Source organism: Cyprinodon variegatus, unplaced genomic scaffold, assembly GCF_000732505.1.
Source record: "Cyprinodon variegatus isolate N-32 unplaced genomic scaffold, C_variegatus-1.0 Scaffold579, whole genome shotgun sequence".
In the NCBI taxonomy this organism is placed as follows: domain Eukaryota; kingdom Metazoa; phylum Chordata; class Actinopteri; order Cyprinodontiformes; family Cyprinodontidae; genus Cyprinodon; species Cyprinodon variegatus.
Genome location: NW_015151032.1, coordinates 329,618 through 342,339, shown reverse-complemented (window position 1 = coordinate 342,339; position 12,722 = coordinate 329,618). Strand labels below are relative to the sequence as shown.

The window sequence follows — 12,722 nt, the reverse complement described above, 5'->3', positions numbered from 1 at the left end:
ACTACTTTGTGCGCACGAAATACTACTTCGTGGCCACAGTAAAAAAATTTTTTTGACCATGTCATCAGAGGGGCTCCGTACTTTTGTTCCTTCCACACTTTGTAGTTTAGGTTTTCCTGAGAGCTCAGGTAAGGGAGTTTACCTTTAACATTAGGACAGGGTAATAAAACTGTATAAATACATATGTACCATGATAGACACTTCATCAATATCTAAAAAACATACCTCATAGAATTCCAGTGAACAGAGAACCGCATGGCATTCTGGGAGATGTATGCAAACTCGAAGTTAAGCCAAGCAAGGTTGGTATTAGGGCCGTCTTATATTTAAAGGTTAAGGTTATAGCCCCATTTACACTACCCTCTGAAAACTGATCCGTGCCAAGTTCGGACCAAGCAGTTAACCGTGCAGAGCTCGATTACTTACAAACGCTTACACACCTCGCCTCCTAGTGACAATTCAGGGCTCTACTACTCTCTATAGGTAAACAAGCAAATCAACATGGCCGCCAGGTAATATTCAGTAAGGTTTGGTTATAATTGTGATATTTTGTTGTTTGCAGAGCGTCGGGCGAAGCAGCCTTTGGTGAATGTATTTGACAGAGTTGTCTTTTTGGAAGTGCTACAAAAAACGAGTCTAATCAATGCTTAGAGACAAAGGAAACAACAACAGATGTTGAGGTTCGGCAGAATCATTACTAGAAATTGTGTAAATACAATCAAGTAAAATGATACGACTGGCATAAAATCAAATACAAACAGCATAAAAATAAAACAAGCCGGTCCCATCGAGGAGTGGGTCCTGAAACAAGCCGGTCCCATCGAGGCGTAATCGGAGACAATGACACACGAAGTGTGCTCCTGATGTCCAGTCTGCTCCGTAGCTTTGTTTTGGTCGCTGTAACCGCAGAAAATCCCGCTTCACAAAGATAGGATGTTATAGATAGGATGAGTCTTAACCAGTCTTAACCTGTGTCAAGAGGCACAGATGCACCGACTGATGTAATTTGGAGAGAATACCGCAATTTTTTATATTTTTCAAAATAAAACATCACTCAGACGCTGATCGTCGATAAATTATTCTGTGCGGCCCGGTACCAAATGACCGACGGACCGGTACCGGTCCGCGGCCCGGTGGTTGGGGACCGGTGGTTTACCCAACACCTTTCTACATGCTCATCCTCATATTCACTCACCGTTGGTGAATCTTACATAGTGGAAAAACTGCAAATCTAATAGGAGTTTAAAAGGCGTTCCTTCTTGGGAGCGGGTACATGGTTGTGCATGTGCATTTTTATTTTTAAAGTGGAGGGGGGGGTTCTTTTAAAAAAAGTTATGAAAATCCTCCAGTATTCCTTTGAATAGTGTCTGTTTTCCTCTGGTCCTTATTTTTAATAAGTTAACAAAAATAATTATTGATAGATTGATTTGAAAGGATTATATAGCGATTTATCTTTCTGCCATATCACACAGCCCTAACTTTAGGTAGTTAGACTGCTATTAAAAATCCTATCCTATCCTTTATTTATTAAAGCCTTTATGATGTTTTTAATATACATACTGATGCTACTCGCATATCTTAGATTTAGTGAGACATTATCCTATTTGTCACAGTGGTGTATGTCATGAGAGGTACGAGACAAGTTTGTTGCCAAATTTATTTATCCACTGTAACGTCCCACTGAGATATATCCTATGCTCTGGAGGCACAGACTAAACCTGGTCTCTGAAAGTCATACATTTTAATCTACATAGACGATTAAACTTAAGTCATAGTAAGGTGGTGTGCTGCAGGGAAAACCAGTAAGCTGCAAAAGAAATTGTGGAGAGAAGAAACCAATGTTCCAGACGAACAAATTGGGCTAAATGAAGCCTCTGAAATAATTGGATTTAAACGGTGCCATATGGAGAACACGGATAAAAAATGAAAAAAAAAGCAGTGAGCTGACATTGGATTTATTTTCCAATCTCCATGTCATGCATTTGATAGGTGATTGGATGAAAACTTGATGGATCTTTAGCTCACCTAATCAGATCTGTACAGTGATGCAGAAAAGCACTCGAGTTTTACTTGGTGAAGAGAATGATGGCATAAAACACGCAGCTTCCCCTGAGTGGCTAGACAATGCTGTAAAATCTGTGAACTCTATGAAAATATATCTGTTAAACTTTTTCATGAAGGACTATTTCTTACCTTACTATATTTTACGATAAAAAAACACTGTTAAATCTGCCAGTTGAGAAATAATAAAAAAATGATCACACCATCTCTGCTAAATTCAAAACAAACGACGCACAGAGTGAAATCTCCATCTCTATCAGCTTAGGTTTCTTTGTCATAGAAAAAAAAACCCATTTACTCCTACCAAATTAACCTTGAAGGACAAAAAGCCTTCATGTCTTAAGCATAACAGCTATGCGATTCCCTCACTTCGAGTCCTTCTTCACGCCTCATTGTCGCTCTCACCTTTCTTCCTCTGCTTCGCTTCCCTGATAACTCTGGTAGCTCACTCTTATCTCCATCTCCCACCGTAATGTTTTACCTCCCATACTCCCACGTATTAAACAAAAAGCTGGAGACAATATGCTGGCTGCTTTACACAATGACACCTCTGTGAACCCTGCAGTATATCTGTTTTGTGAAGAAGCATGTTACATAAGGCCACAAACCTTTTAGATTTATAAGTTCCCTTGTTTAGATGAAAATGTCAGATGCAATATAACTGAAATAATCCAAGCTTTGAGCTATAAAACAATTTGTTAAAATGCAAAACCAAACTATGAAGAACTCATGTTTTAGATGATTAAAGATCCATTGGATTTGGATGGAGAAACCAACAACTAGATAAGACGGCCCTGTGTTTGTTAAACAAAAGGTTGAAAATTTTTAAGCTTTAAAATATATTTACCAATCAGTATTTAGTCAGTTGCTATATTGATTGTATTCTGAAATTAAACAGGACCTTTTTTTGTATAACTAAGGGCTTTCACTGTTTGGCACGTAAAATTAAGAAGCTTGATGCGGACACCGCTGTGGTGTCTGGCCAAACTGCCTTCTGGTGAAAGGACAACACTCCATGCATGGAAAGAAGCTTTCTTTACTTGACATCAGTGGTGTCCATCTATTCCTTTGACTAGCTTATTATCCCGGCAGTATTTCTGATGACTGGCAGGGCATAGGTGTTGATTGCCAAAATCTTGTTCTTGCCATTCAGCTGATTCTTTAGGACTTAAGGGAGGATTAGACTTCTGCAACCGCACACATCAAATGTCGCTTGGGTCTGGTCCAGAACCAGTTTTGCTTGTATGCTTCTGCACCGTCGGTCTGGAATTCTAGGGACGCACAGCATATTACCGCCAAAGCGCAAGGGGGAGCCTATTAGAGAACTTCGGCGGATAGTCACAAGAACTTCAGTGGCGCCGGCGGGAGTGTTTATTTTCCAAAACAACAATGGCGCCTCTGCAAGATATCACGGTCACGGAGATGGATCTAGAGTTGCTAGACATTGAAGAGGATATATTAATTTATAGAATTTGTCTGAGGCATTGTACAAGTGGTTGTACTTCCAAACCTCCTTGATTAACCTTTCGTCGTAGTAGTCCATTGTTCCTCGGTTTTTAAAAATGGCGCGCCCCGGCACCAAATCAAGAAGGACAACCACAGAGACAGTCGGAAAGGCTACCAAGGACCAATTACAGCTGCTTTTTGTCTGCAGACTTCCGCTTGAGGTCTGCGCGGGTTTTGGACCGACCAACGCGTAGTCAGGATTTTCTGGAGGTGCGCAACGACGGTTGCAGAACCTCTGTATGGGGGGGAGTGGTCATGCACAGAGACAGATTCGACGGTTGCAGAGGCTATGCATCGAAGCATAGATTGTCTTTTACCTTCCTCTCTGTAGATCCTTGGTGGTTCCAGTTTTCCTGGCAGTGTCTTCACAGTTTGCCCGTGTGTGTGTGTGTGTGTGTGTGTGTGTGTGTGTATGTATTAATACATATAGATATACGAGTGTGTGTCAAGAGATTTTTTTATGTTTAAACTTTTTGGAATTATTATGTATCATGTTTCCAAAACTAATCCTCTACAGACTTTTCTTTGAATTTTTGCCAAATACCTTTCTTTAAGTTCATGAAGTGCCAGGATCTTTGGCACAGACTTCCATGATTCAAAAGCAGATATACAGCAATCACTTTGATTACAATAGGTTATCTGCCAACATTTCAACACAGGGAAAAAAGTCAAACATATATCCTTAGAGGAAAAAGTAAGGTAGGTGAGTTCATAAAAACAGAGAAGCCAAACTATAAAAAAAAAAAAAAAAGAAAAAAAAGAAATCAACTTCAAGAATACATAATGGGTGTTTGACTGCCATTAGTGGTTACATGAAACAAAATAATAATAATAAAATAAAATAAAACGTATATGTCTATTCATCTTAACCTCAGCCATTATAAATATCCAAGGACTAAATCTGCTACACATTAAGGTGGCTGTCATTTTATTTTCCCTCACCAATCAGTTATAATCTTTATTATTTGTAAACCTCTGAACTGCACATACCAGTTTTAGACAATTCCAATTTCTATAGCTTGAATTTCTTTAAGATAATTATTCTTTTTTTTTTTTTAGAACTTCTGTTGCAAATGTTTACTTAATTGTTCATAAAAAAAGTATAAGTTACATCATAATCATACAATGTAAGGCAGATTTTTTTTTTCTCATACTCAAAACAAACACCAAGTGGTTTAAAGTTTACACGTTTTGCCAACTTTGACATTTCATATTATTTAGTAAAAGTTAGTAAAAGCAGTCTCAATGTATCCTCCCTCCCTTAACCTGGCAAGCTCGATCAATCAATCAGGGATTGCTCCTATCAAGATCGTTTGGAGAAAAGATGAAATAATCTTTGTCACCCTACAGTAAGACTTGCTGCCATCAAGGCCATCAAAGGCCGTTCCGTTTTTCTCTCTCACAATCTGGATGAAATACAGACATCTGGATATAATAAGAAACATTTCTACTTTTAAATAGCTTCTTACGTCTCTGTGTTTTAGTCTCATGCACATTTCTAAAAACAAACAGTTAACTTTAACTTTCAGAGAGTGTTTTTGCTGATCAACAGGATTATTGAGTTTTTCACCATCTGGCCAAAAGAAAACACGATTTGATTTTCAACAACTGTGATCTCTAGGCATCATTAAGGCAAACTGATACACTAGTGTACATATTTCACCATGAAATGGATAACCTACATGTGTCCATGCAGTAAAAGAAACTGCATCGACACAGTTCTATTGGGTTTCCAACCAAAAGTAGCCAAAAAGTCTAGAAGGATTCTGTTTGGCTTAAACATGACACCAAATCCTGTCAACAGACATAGAAAAAAAAAGCCCAGAAAAGTGCTACAGTTTCCACCCATTTGGAAATATCTACAGTATTTCAGAGCTTGTATGGTTGCTTTATTCATTTGAATGTTCCTGCAAGAGTATTGGAAGGAAAATCTCTTATCTGATGACAGATAGATAAATGTCTTCATATCCGATGTCTGTAAACCTTTCCAGCAACACCCTGATGAACGTCCCCTGCTGAAGGCTGGCCAGGAAATTAGGTCATAATGAAGAAAATAATGCCTAATGATCCCATTGGAAGTTATTCAGTAGTAAATAATGAAGCCTCCTAGTATTTCAATGTAAAGGTTGACTGAAAATTTCCAATAAAGTATAGTAAGCATGGTAGAAATCATTGACAGACATTTCTCTTGTTATAAATAGTATCATCGTTGCTGCTTTAAAATTCAGGGGAGGCAACAGCAGAGAGAAACCAGATGAAGCAGCAGCTTGGAGGTCAAAATGTAGCTATACCTTCAGTGGGGTTGATAGCTGCTGGTAAGCTCTCCCATGGGAGGGTCCAAGCAGGGCGAGGATGAGGAGAGAAGACTGCCTCGATGCCATTTTCCTGCAAGAAATATACACGGAGACAAAATATCATTAAAAATGTATGTGGTCCAAACAGCTCTGTGGAGAAGCTCGATAAAATCGGTGTTACCGGTAATAAAAATGTTAATCAACATTCATGAGTTACTTTGCATTGCTATACATTGTTGTTTAACGCATTAATCTCTGAAATTATTTTATTGCTTCATACATTTAAGACTCATTGCCTTGACTTCAATACAGAAAACTTAAAAGTCCCTGCTGGACATTAAGGTGGGTATTAATACAGCAAGTTGGAAGTAAAGGTGAATGGACCACAACATCATGACAGTAGGCTAGCAAATAAATACTGATATTCTAGTAATAACCATACGTGTGCAGCCTTAAAGGTATAGTGGAGGACATTCTTTTTCCGGATGAATCATCAAAATAAGCAGTGGCGGCCGGCCCATAGGGGGCGCTGGGTGTGTGGGTGTGTACGTGTTTATGCTATGGGGACTTGTCATCTTCAGTCTGGCTGCGTCTTTGCTGGGTTCAAACCCAGTTTGGTGTAATTGAATAAGTCAATGAATCTGTGTAAAGGAATTAAGTTGTAAAAATGATTTGTTTTTGTACATCAATTGTTTGTGGAGGTAATATATGGACAAAACTGATTTATGAGAAGAAATCAGAAATAAGAGAGCCTGAGGTGAGGGGCTTAAACTATTTAATGAGGGCTGTGGGAAGAAAAGCGGCAATTTTTGTTTTCTGTTTCTTTGTTACGTTGCTGGTAACTGGAGGGAGGCTGAGGCCCAGAGTATCTTGTATATGTTTAGCTTCTTTTGCACCCTGTTTTGAGTTTTTGAGCTCAATAAATCACCAACACCGGTAACCCGACTGAGCCTGGATTCTTGGAGGCCAAAGAACCCCGTCACAGTGACCCAAATCATCACTGTTACTGTTATTATATAGTAAATTAAATCATTACTGTTAAATTGCATGTATTGTCCAATTGTTTATTTGAATTCTTATTCCGGATTAGTTGGAGACATACACTAGGCTATATCAGCCCCACCAAAAATATTTTTCACCAGCCGCCACTGAAAATAAGTGGTCCTACTAATTGTCAGTCATTCTCAAATTGCAAATCTTTTGGAAAGTAAGCTTGTATGAGCGATGCAAACAGCAACTTTTAAACAGAGCATGCACGAGGAGAAAATGGCTCGTACATGCTCGTACACTGCCCCCTGTCCTTATTTAATAAGGACAGGGGGCAGTACACTACATACCCACCAGACTTTGTTTAAAAAGAGAAGAAAGGATTTAGGTCACACCCCAAAAATGGCTTTGCACATATTTATGATAATGACGGGAACAGAATTAATAGAATAAAGGGTGTCCAATGTGTGCTTTGGGGGCCATTTGCAGCCCTTGAAAAAATTTAAGGGGCCCCTGATCACAATTCAAAATTATGTTCAAGCAGCATCGTCTAAAATATGAAAATGTATTAGCTTTATTTGAGACATGAAATAATTACTTAGGTCAATAATACAGCACTTGTAGGGAATAAATGCTCAGAGAAAGTGAAATTGTCCCGTACCACTGGAAAATAACAGCTGCACATTTCATAAGTACATTAAAATTATAGTCTTGCAGTTTTTTCAATTGGATTTTATTTGTAACATCTTAGATTTGCTTTGTTCTCAAATTAAATTGAAGAATCTAAGTCGTGTTTATAATGCAGATCACATTAGGGCCCCAACTAATGATTAATTTGCAAACTGATCAATCTGTCGATTGTTTTTACTTAAGGAGGCTGAATACAGCATATTGACAGACAAAAAAAGCTTACCGGTATCTTAAATGAAAAATGTTTTCTTTTTTTTTACAATTTTGGTATAATTACTGTTCTACGTGGGTTGCTCTGAAAGCTAAAATCGTGTTTTTACAGTCTCTAAATTCCAGTTAACAATTACTAAATTAGTTGATTATTGCAATAATCGATTAATCTGATTAATTGTTTTAACCCTAGATTACATATATTGTTTCATTTATAAATGCAATTATATAGTGTGTAAGTAGCATGTAGATATACATATGATTAAAGGTAAATACTGTACTATTTGACCCATTTAATAGTTTCTTTCAACAGCTCCCATTTATTGTTTTATTGAGTTAAATGTTTTCTCTGTTTAAAACTAAATCCATATGAAAAAATAAAAACATCGTTGTGTCTGTAGCGACTCCTTCCTGCTGCCCCCCTCACTTTTTATATGTTAAATATAATTGCTTAATAGAAATCTTATTTAGTTCATTTTTAAGAGAAAAAAAATTCAATTTAAAGCCAACTTTAGCTGTTAGTTTGGAGTGACAGATGCTGTTGTGCGAGTCACAGAATTTTCCCTCCCACCCAGTTCACTTAAACTGAAGTGAGAAAGTAATGAGTCACTTAGTGCATGGACCAGATCCAGCTCATTTACACAGATGATTTGAACCTTTGAACAAATCACAAATTACACAAAAAGAAACTTATCCTTAACATTTTAAAAATTACATAACACATATCAATTCTTTAAATACTTAAATGCATTTATAGCTTAAAAGTTGCCCATGAACTACAGCTTTAATGTGGTGTTACTGGTGTTTGTGACTGCATAGTAAAGAAGGTTCTTTGCTCAGGTTTTTCTCATCGTGTGTCTATAATACACCACAGACATGCATCTATTGGATCTATAGGAATTAAATGTGTTGGATTGCATCGCTCAAGTTAATTAATTACTCAATGATATTCTAATTTACTGAGATGCACCCACATTGATTACCTGATAACAACCAAGTTAGAGCTTTTCTGTAGAGGAAGTTTGGAGCTTTCAGGTGTGTGTTAAAACCATGCAGAGAGGAGAGACAGCAGCAGTGATCCTAGAGAATAACAACTGCTGCTGTCCATCAATCTGCCGACTTTAAAGCCAAGCCCAGACAATGTGCAGTCCTTCTTTCTGCAGCAAGATAAGGCTACTGACAAGTGGAAAATATTTACCACTCTAGCCCTTTTCCCAGGAGTGGGCATACCAAGTTCAAGCAAAGAGCAGAATACAGTTCCCCAATAATCTGTAGAATAAAATCTAGATTGTAAGGACAAAAATAAAGAAATCTCAAACAAGAGATTTCCCTTTTTAAGATGGTAGGTTTAAGCTGTTATAGCTGTGTCGATACAAACCAATAGGAGGGGAACAATTCTTTTTTTAATAGAAAAATCCAAAGTGAAATTATCTGAGCTAATTCTGCAGCCAGAGGATGTGCATACATTTCAAACTTGGGTACACCATAAATGCTCTGTCCAGTGGTTAGAGGTTAATTTAAACTATGACACCAAAGTACTGATCCCAAACACAGCAGCTGTAAGAAAGTAATTGAAATGAGAATATAAGAAGTTGGACAATAAATGTCTGCAAATCTCTTCTTTGTAGAAAGAAAGGTGGAAATTTTCTCGATATGCCCGTACTGAAACTGCTTGGTTGAAGTTGCTGATACATAAATGTGCTCTAAAAACTAATGGATCAAATGTATTAGTCGCTGCTTCAATGCCTTAGCTTTCTGCCAGTTGTTGAAAATAAATTATTTCTAAAAACACCCGAGGATGCAGAACCTATATTTGAACTATTGTGAAATAGACCTTTTTTCTGCCTTTTTGGTTTGAATGCGGAATATAAATATTATAACTCAAGTAAATAGGATGTCATATCTATCATAAAATAAATCACTAATGATTAAAGAGGAAGAAATCATTGAAATAGAGTAATAGACTGAGCAACCCTTTTTAGATGCACTCCACAGTTTGCATGACTGGGAAATCGGAGCTGGTTAATGAGCTCAAACATGCCTCAAAGCTTTCTAAAAGAACTTTTTTTTTTTTTGGTAAAAGCAAAAACAAAAACATCCCAAAAATAACAGGAAGCTCTTTGGAGCATTAGCAGATTAATGTGGGCCAACACAGAATGGCAGCATTAGCACAAAACAGCAGCTCCAACAGTGGCGGTATAATTAAAGCAAAGGGGAGTTTTAAGGACACCTGCGTACTTACAGGCTCTCGGGCTGGAAGTACTGGTTTAACTCTTCAGGCAACCATTTACCACATTACCCTCCCAGCTACCGTGCTGCTCCAACCCATTAGCAGCACTCCTCTGCTCTCTGGAGCATTTTTTGCATCAGCTTTCAGAAAGTTATCCTACTGAGCTGGAAAACAAGAGCAAAGCTGTGCAACACATTTGACTGAAAATCCTTTTTACTAATAAAAATAATATCATGCCAACATATTTATCTACAATTACTATTGAAAATAGGCAATAGTAATAAGTTTAACGATAATGTAGTCATAAATACTTCAGCTGTCCCGATCCGATAAAAAATATAACACTGGAGTCCTGCACATAAGAATTTTAGAGGATTATTAGAACAATTGGTAAATGGCTAAGAAAAGGATTTTATCTGATAAAAAGAGGTCTGATCATTTTAGTCAATGTTTTGGAGTTGAAAAAGCAGTGTGACTGCTTTACTTTTCCATTGTGTCTTACTTCCTGTCAGACGGACTGAGACCAGACCTGGCCTCAGTCAGATTTAAGAAGTTTTTATTGGTGCTGAAAATGGTTTAGAGCTTAAATCTTTTTTCAATTCCTTTTCTTTTCTTAGGATTTCTTTTCTAGGTCTTTTCTTGACCTGCCAATGAACTGCAGATGGGAATCTCCACAAGCTCCAGGAATATTTCTTCAGAAAACAACATGGCTACAACTGATCTGATGGTGGACCACCAGACTCAAGAGTGTTTATACCAGAACCCGTACTAATAATCCTCAGAAAAACTAACAGCCAGATTTATAAACACAAAGCAGTCTGTGAGCAGACACAAAACTCCAACTTCAGTTTCGGTTCTAATAAGATCTCAGTTTCATTAGTGTTATCGAAAACTGTTCTTTTTATCTCACCACTTTACACTTTATTAGATAAATTTTCCCAAATTGGATGTGCTTTACTCTACTACTCATGACCTCCCCTCAGATTTCTCCATGGGTCTGACCGACTTTGACCTTCATCTGACATGGCCCATTACAAGTCATGCAGTTCTTATTGCTACACGCATTAAAACACTTGTCTTTTGTGTTCGATCATATGTGATCCAGTATGTTTTTTTAGGGTTATTTGGTACAATCCATCATATAGTGTATATATGTGAATATAATAGTTATACCACTACCTCAACGTTGTTCCTTACCTCCTACACTTTAATGTAAAATCAAACCACCTGAATATAAGCCATCCTGATTGTACATATGACACCTCAAATCTGTGTTACTCCCTTGTATTTTTCCTCCTTGTTTGTTCTTTAATTACTATGCCAATATGTGACCAGGGAATTTCTCCGCTGTGAGATCAATAAAGCTCATCTAATCTAATCTAATCTAATGTTTAAATTATACACCACAACTTTTTAAATACAGTCAAAACTCAAAGGTTACCAATCAACCTGATTCGGTTAGACCAGTTCTGTCGGAAAGAACAGCCCCAAAGTCAATGGGATGTGATATGTAATTAAACTAAATAACATCCAGATGAAGGTTAACTTCTTTATCAGAAAAATCTAAATAACTCTCTTCTGGTGTTTAATAATATATATCTCTCCTTTCTTGTGATCCTAAAACAGAAAAAGTTTAACAAGTAAAAAAAAAAGTAAAAAAAAAAAGTGTTTAAATATCTAATTTTGTTTGTATTTATACAGCCCTCTTAATGCATAATTGTAATTTTCTTTTTATTAACTAAAGTTCACAATGACTCAGTGGACATAGTGTGTTACTTACAGCAACACATAGGTAATAGCTGCCCTAACGGTAAAGACAATCCTAATTTACTTTTTATATCTTCTAACCCATTTTGAGCACATGTTATTATTGATGATCCTGAAAATTAACCTTGTGCTGCAAGCCGGATTGTTGCAAGATCTGAGTTTTGAGTCTTGAAATACTCCCACTAATACGTCCGTCTCGTAACAAGCAGCGTGTCGGAACAATGACGTGCCAGCAGTGTTTTTTGAGGCAAGACATGTAGGAATGACGACAGTGAGAAGGGCCTAGTTCAGGGGTCGGCAACCAATGGCTCCGGAGCCACGTGTGGCTCTTTCATCCTTCTGTTGTGGCTCCCAGTGACTTTGGGAAATAGAATATTTTATTAAAATTAAATCATTAAAAAATTATAAATTAAAATAATTTTAAAATAAATGTCTAAATCTGAAGATTATGGTAAACTTGTAACATTAAAACAAAAAGTTTTGAACATTTTTAGCACCCAAAATATACGTCATGTCCGCCGATGTGCGACAGGCATTCCTAGCATACCCCACATGTCTGACAGACCGCATTTTTTAGCTCACTGATTTATTGACTTTTTGACCCTCGCCTGGAAGAAACATTATGAATAAATCTAAGAAAAGGAAACATCCTGAAGATGGCAGAACATTTAATGCTACGTGGACAGATCATTTTGCTTTCACCGCTGATGAAACTGGTTCACCAGTCTGCTTAATATGTGGCGAAAGACTGGCAAACAACAAGAAGTCAAATGTTGAAAGACATTTCGAGAACAAACACTCTGTCTTTGCTAAAAGATATCCCGAGGGAGAGGAGAGAAAAAAGGCTGTTTCGGAGCTGATGCGGAAGGCTGAAGCGAGCAGGAGTCACTTCAAGAAGTGGATTAAGACAGCAAATTCCACTACATGTGCCAGTTTCGTGGCTACTCAGGAAATAATCAAGCATGGTAAACCATTTA

The 12,722-nt window shown here is 37.4% G+C and overlaps 1 protein-coding gene across 1 annotated transcript in view; it reads right to left on the bottom strand.

Annotated features, from left to right (window-relative positions):
* Positions 1–5,841: 5,841 nt before the first annotated feature.
* LOC107095854 (glutathione S-transferase C-terminal domain-containing protein-like) overlaps positions 5,842–12,722 on the bottom strand; it is an 18,350-nt gene continuing 11,469 nt past the window's right edge. The window contains exon 4 of the mRNA XM_015392210.1: positions 5,842–5,952. Within this exon, the coding sequence (XP_015247696.1) occupies positions 5,842–5,952 (111 nt within the window). The remainder of the gene's footprint in view (positions 5,953–12,722) is intronic.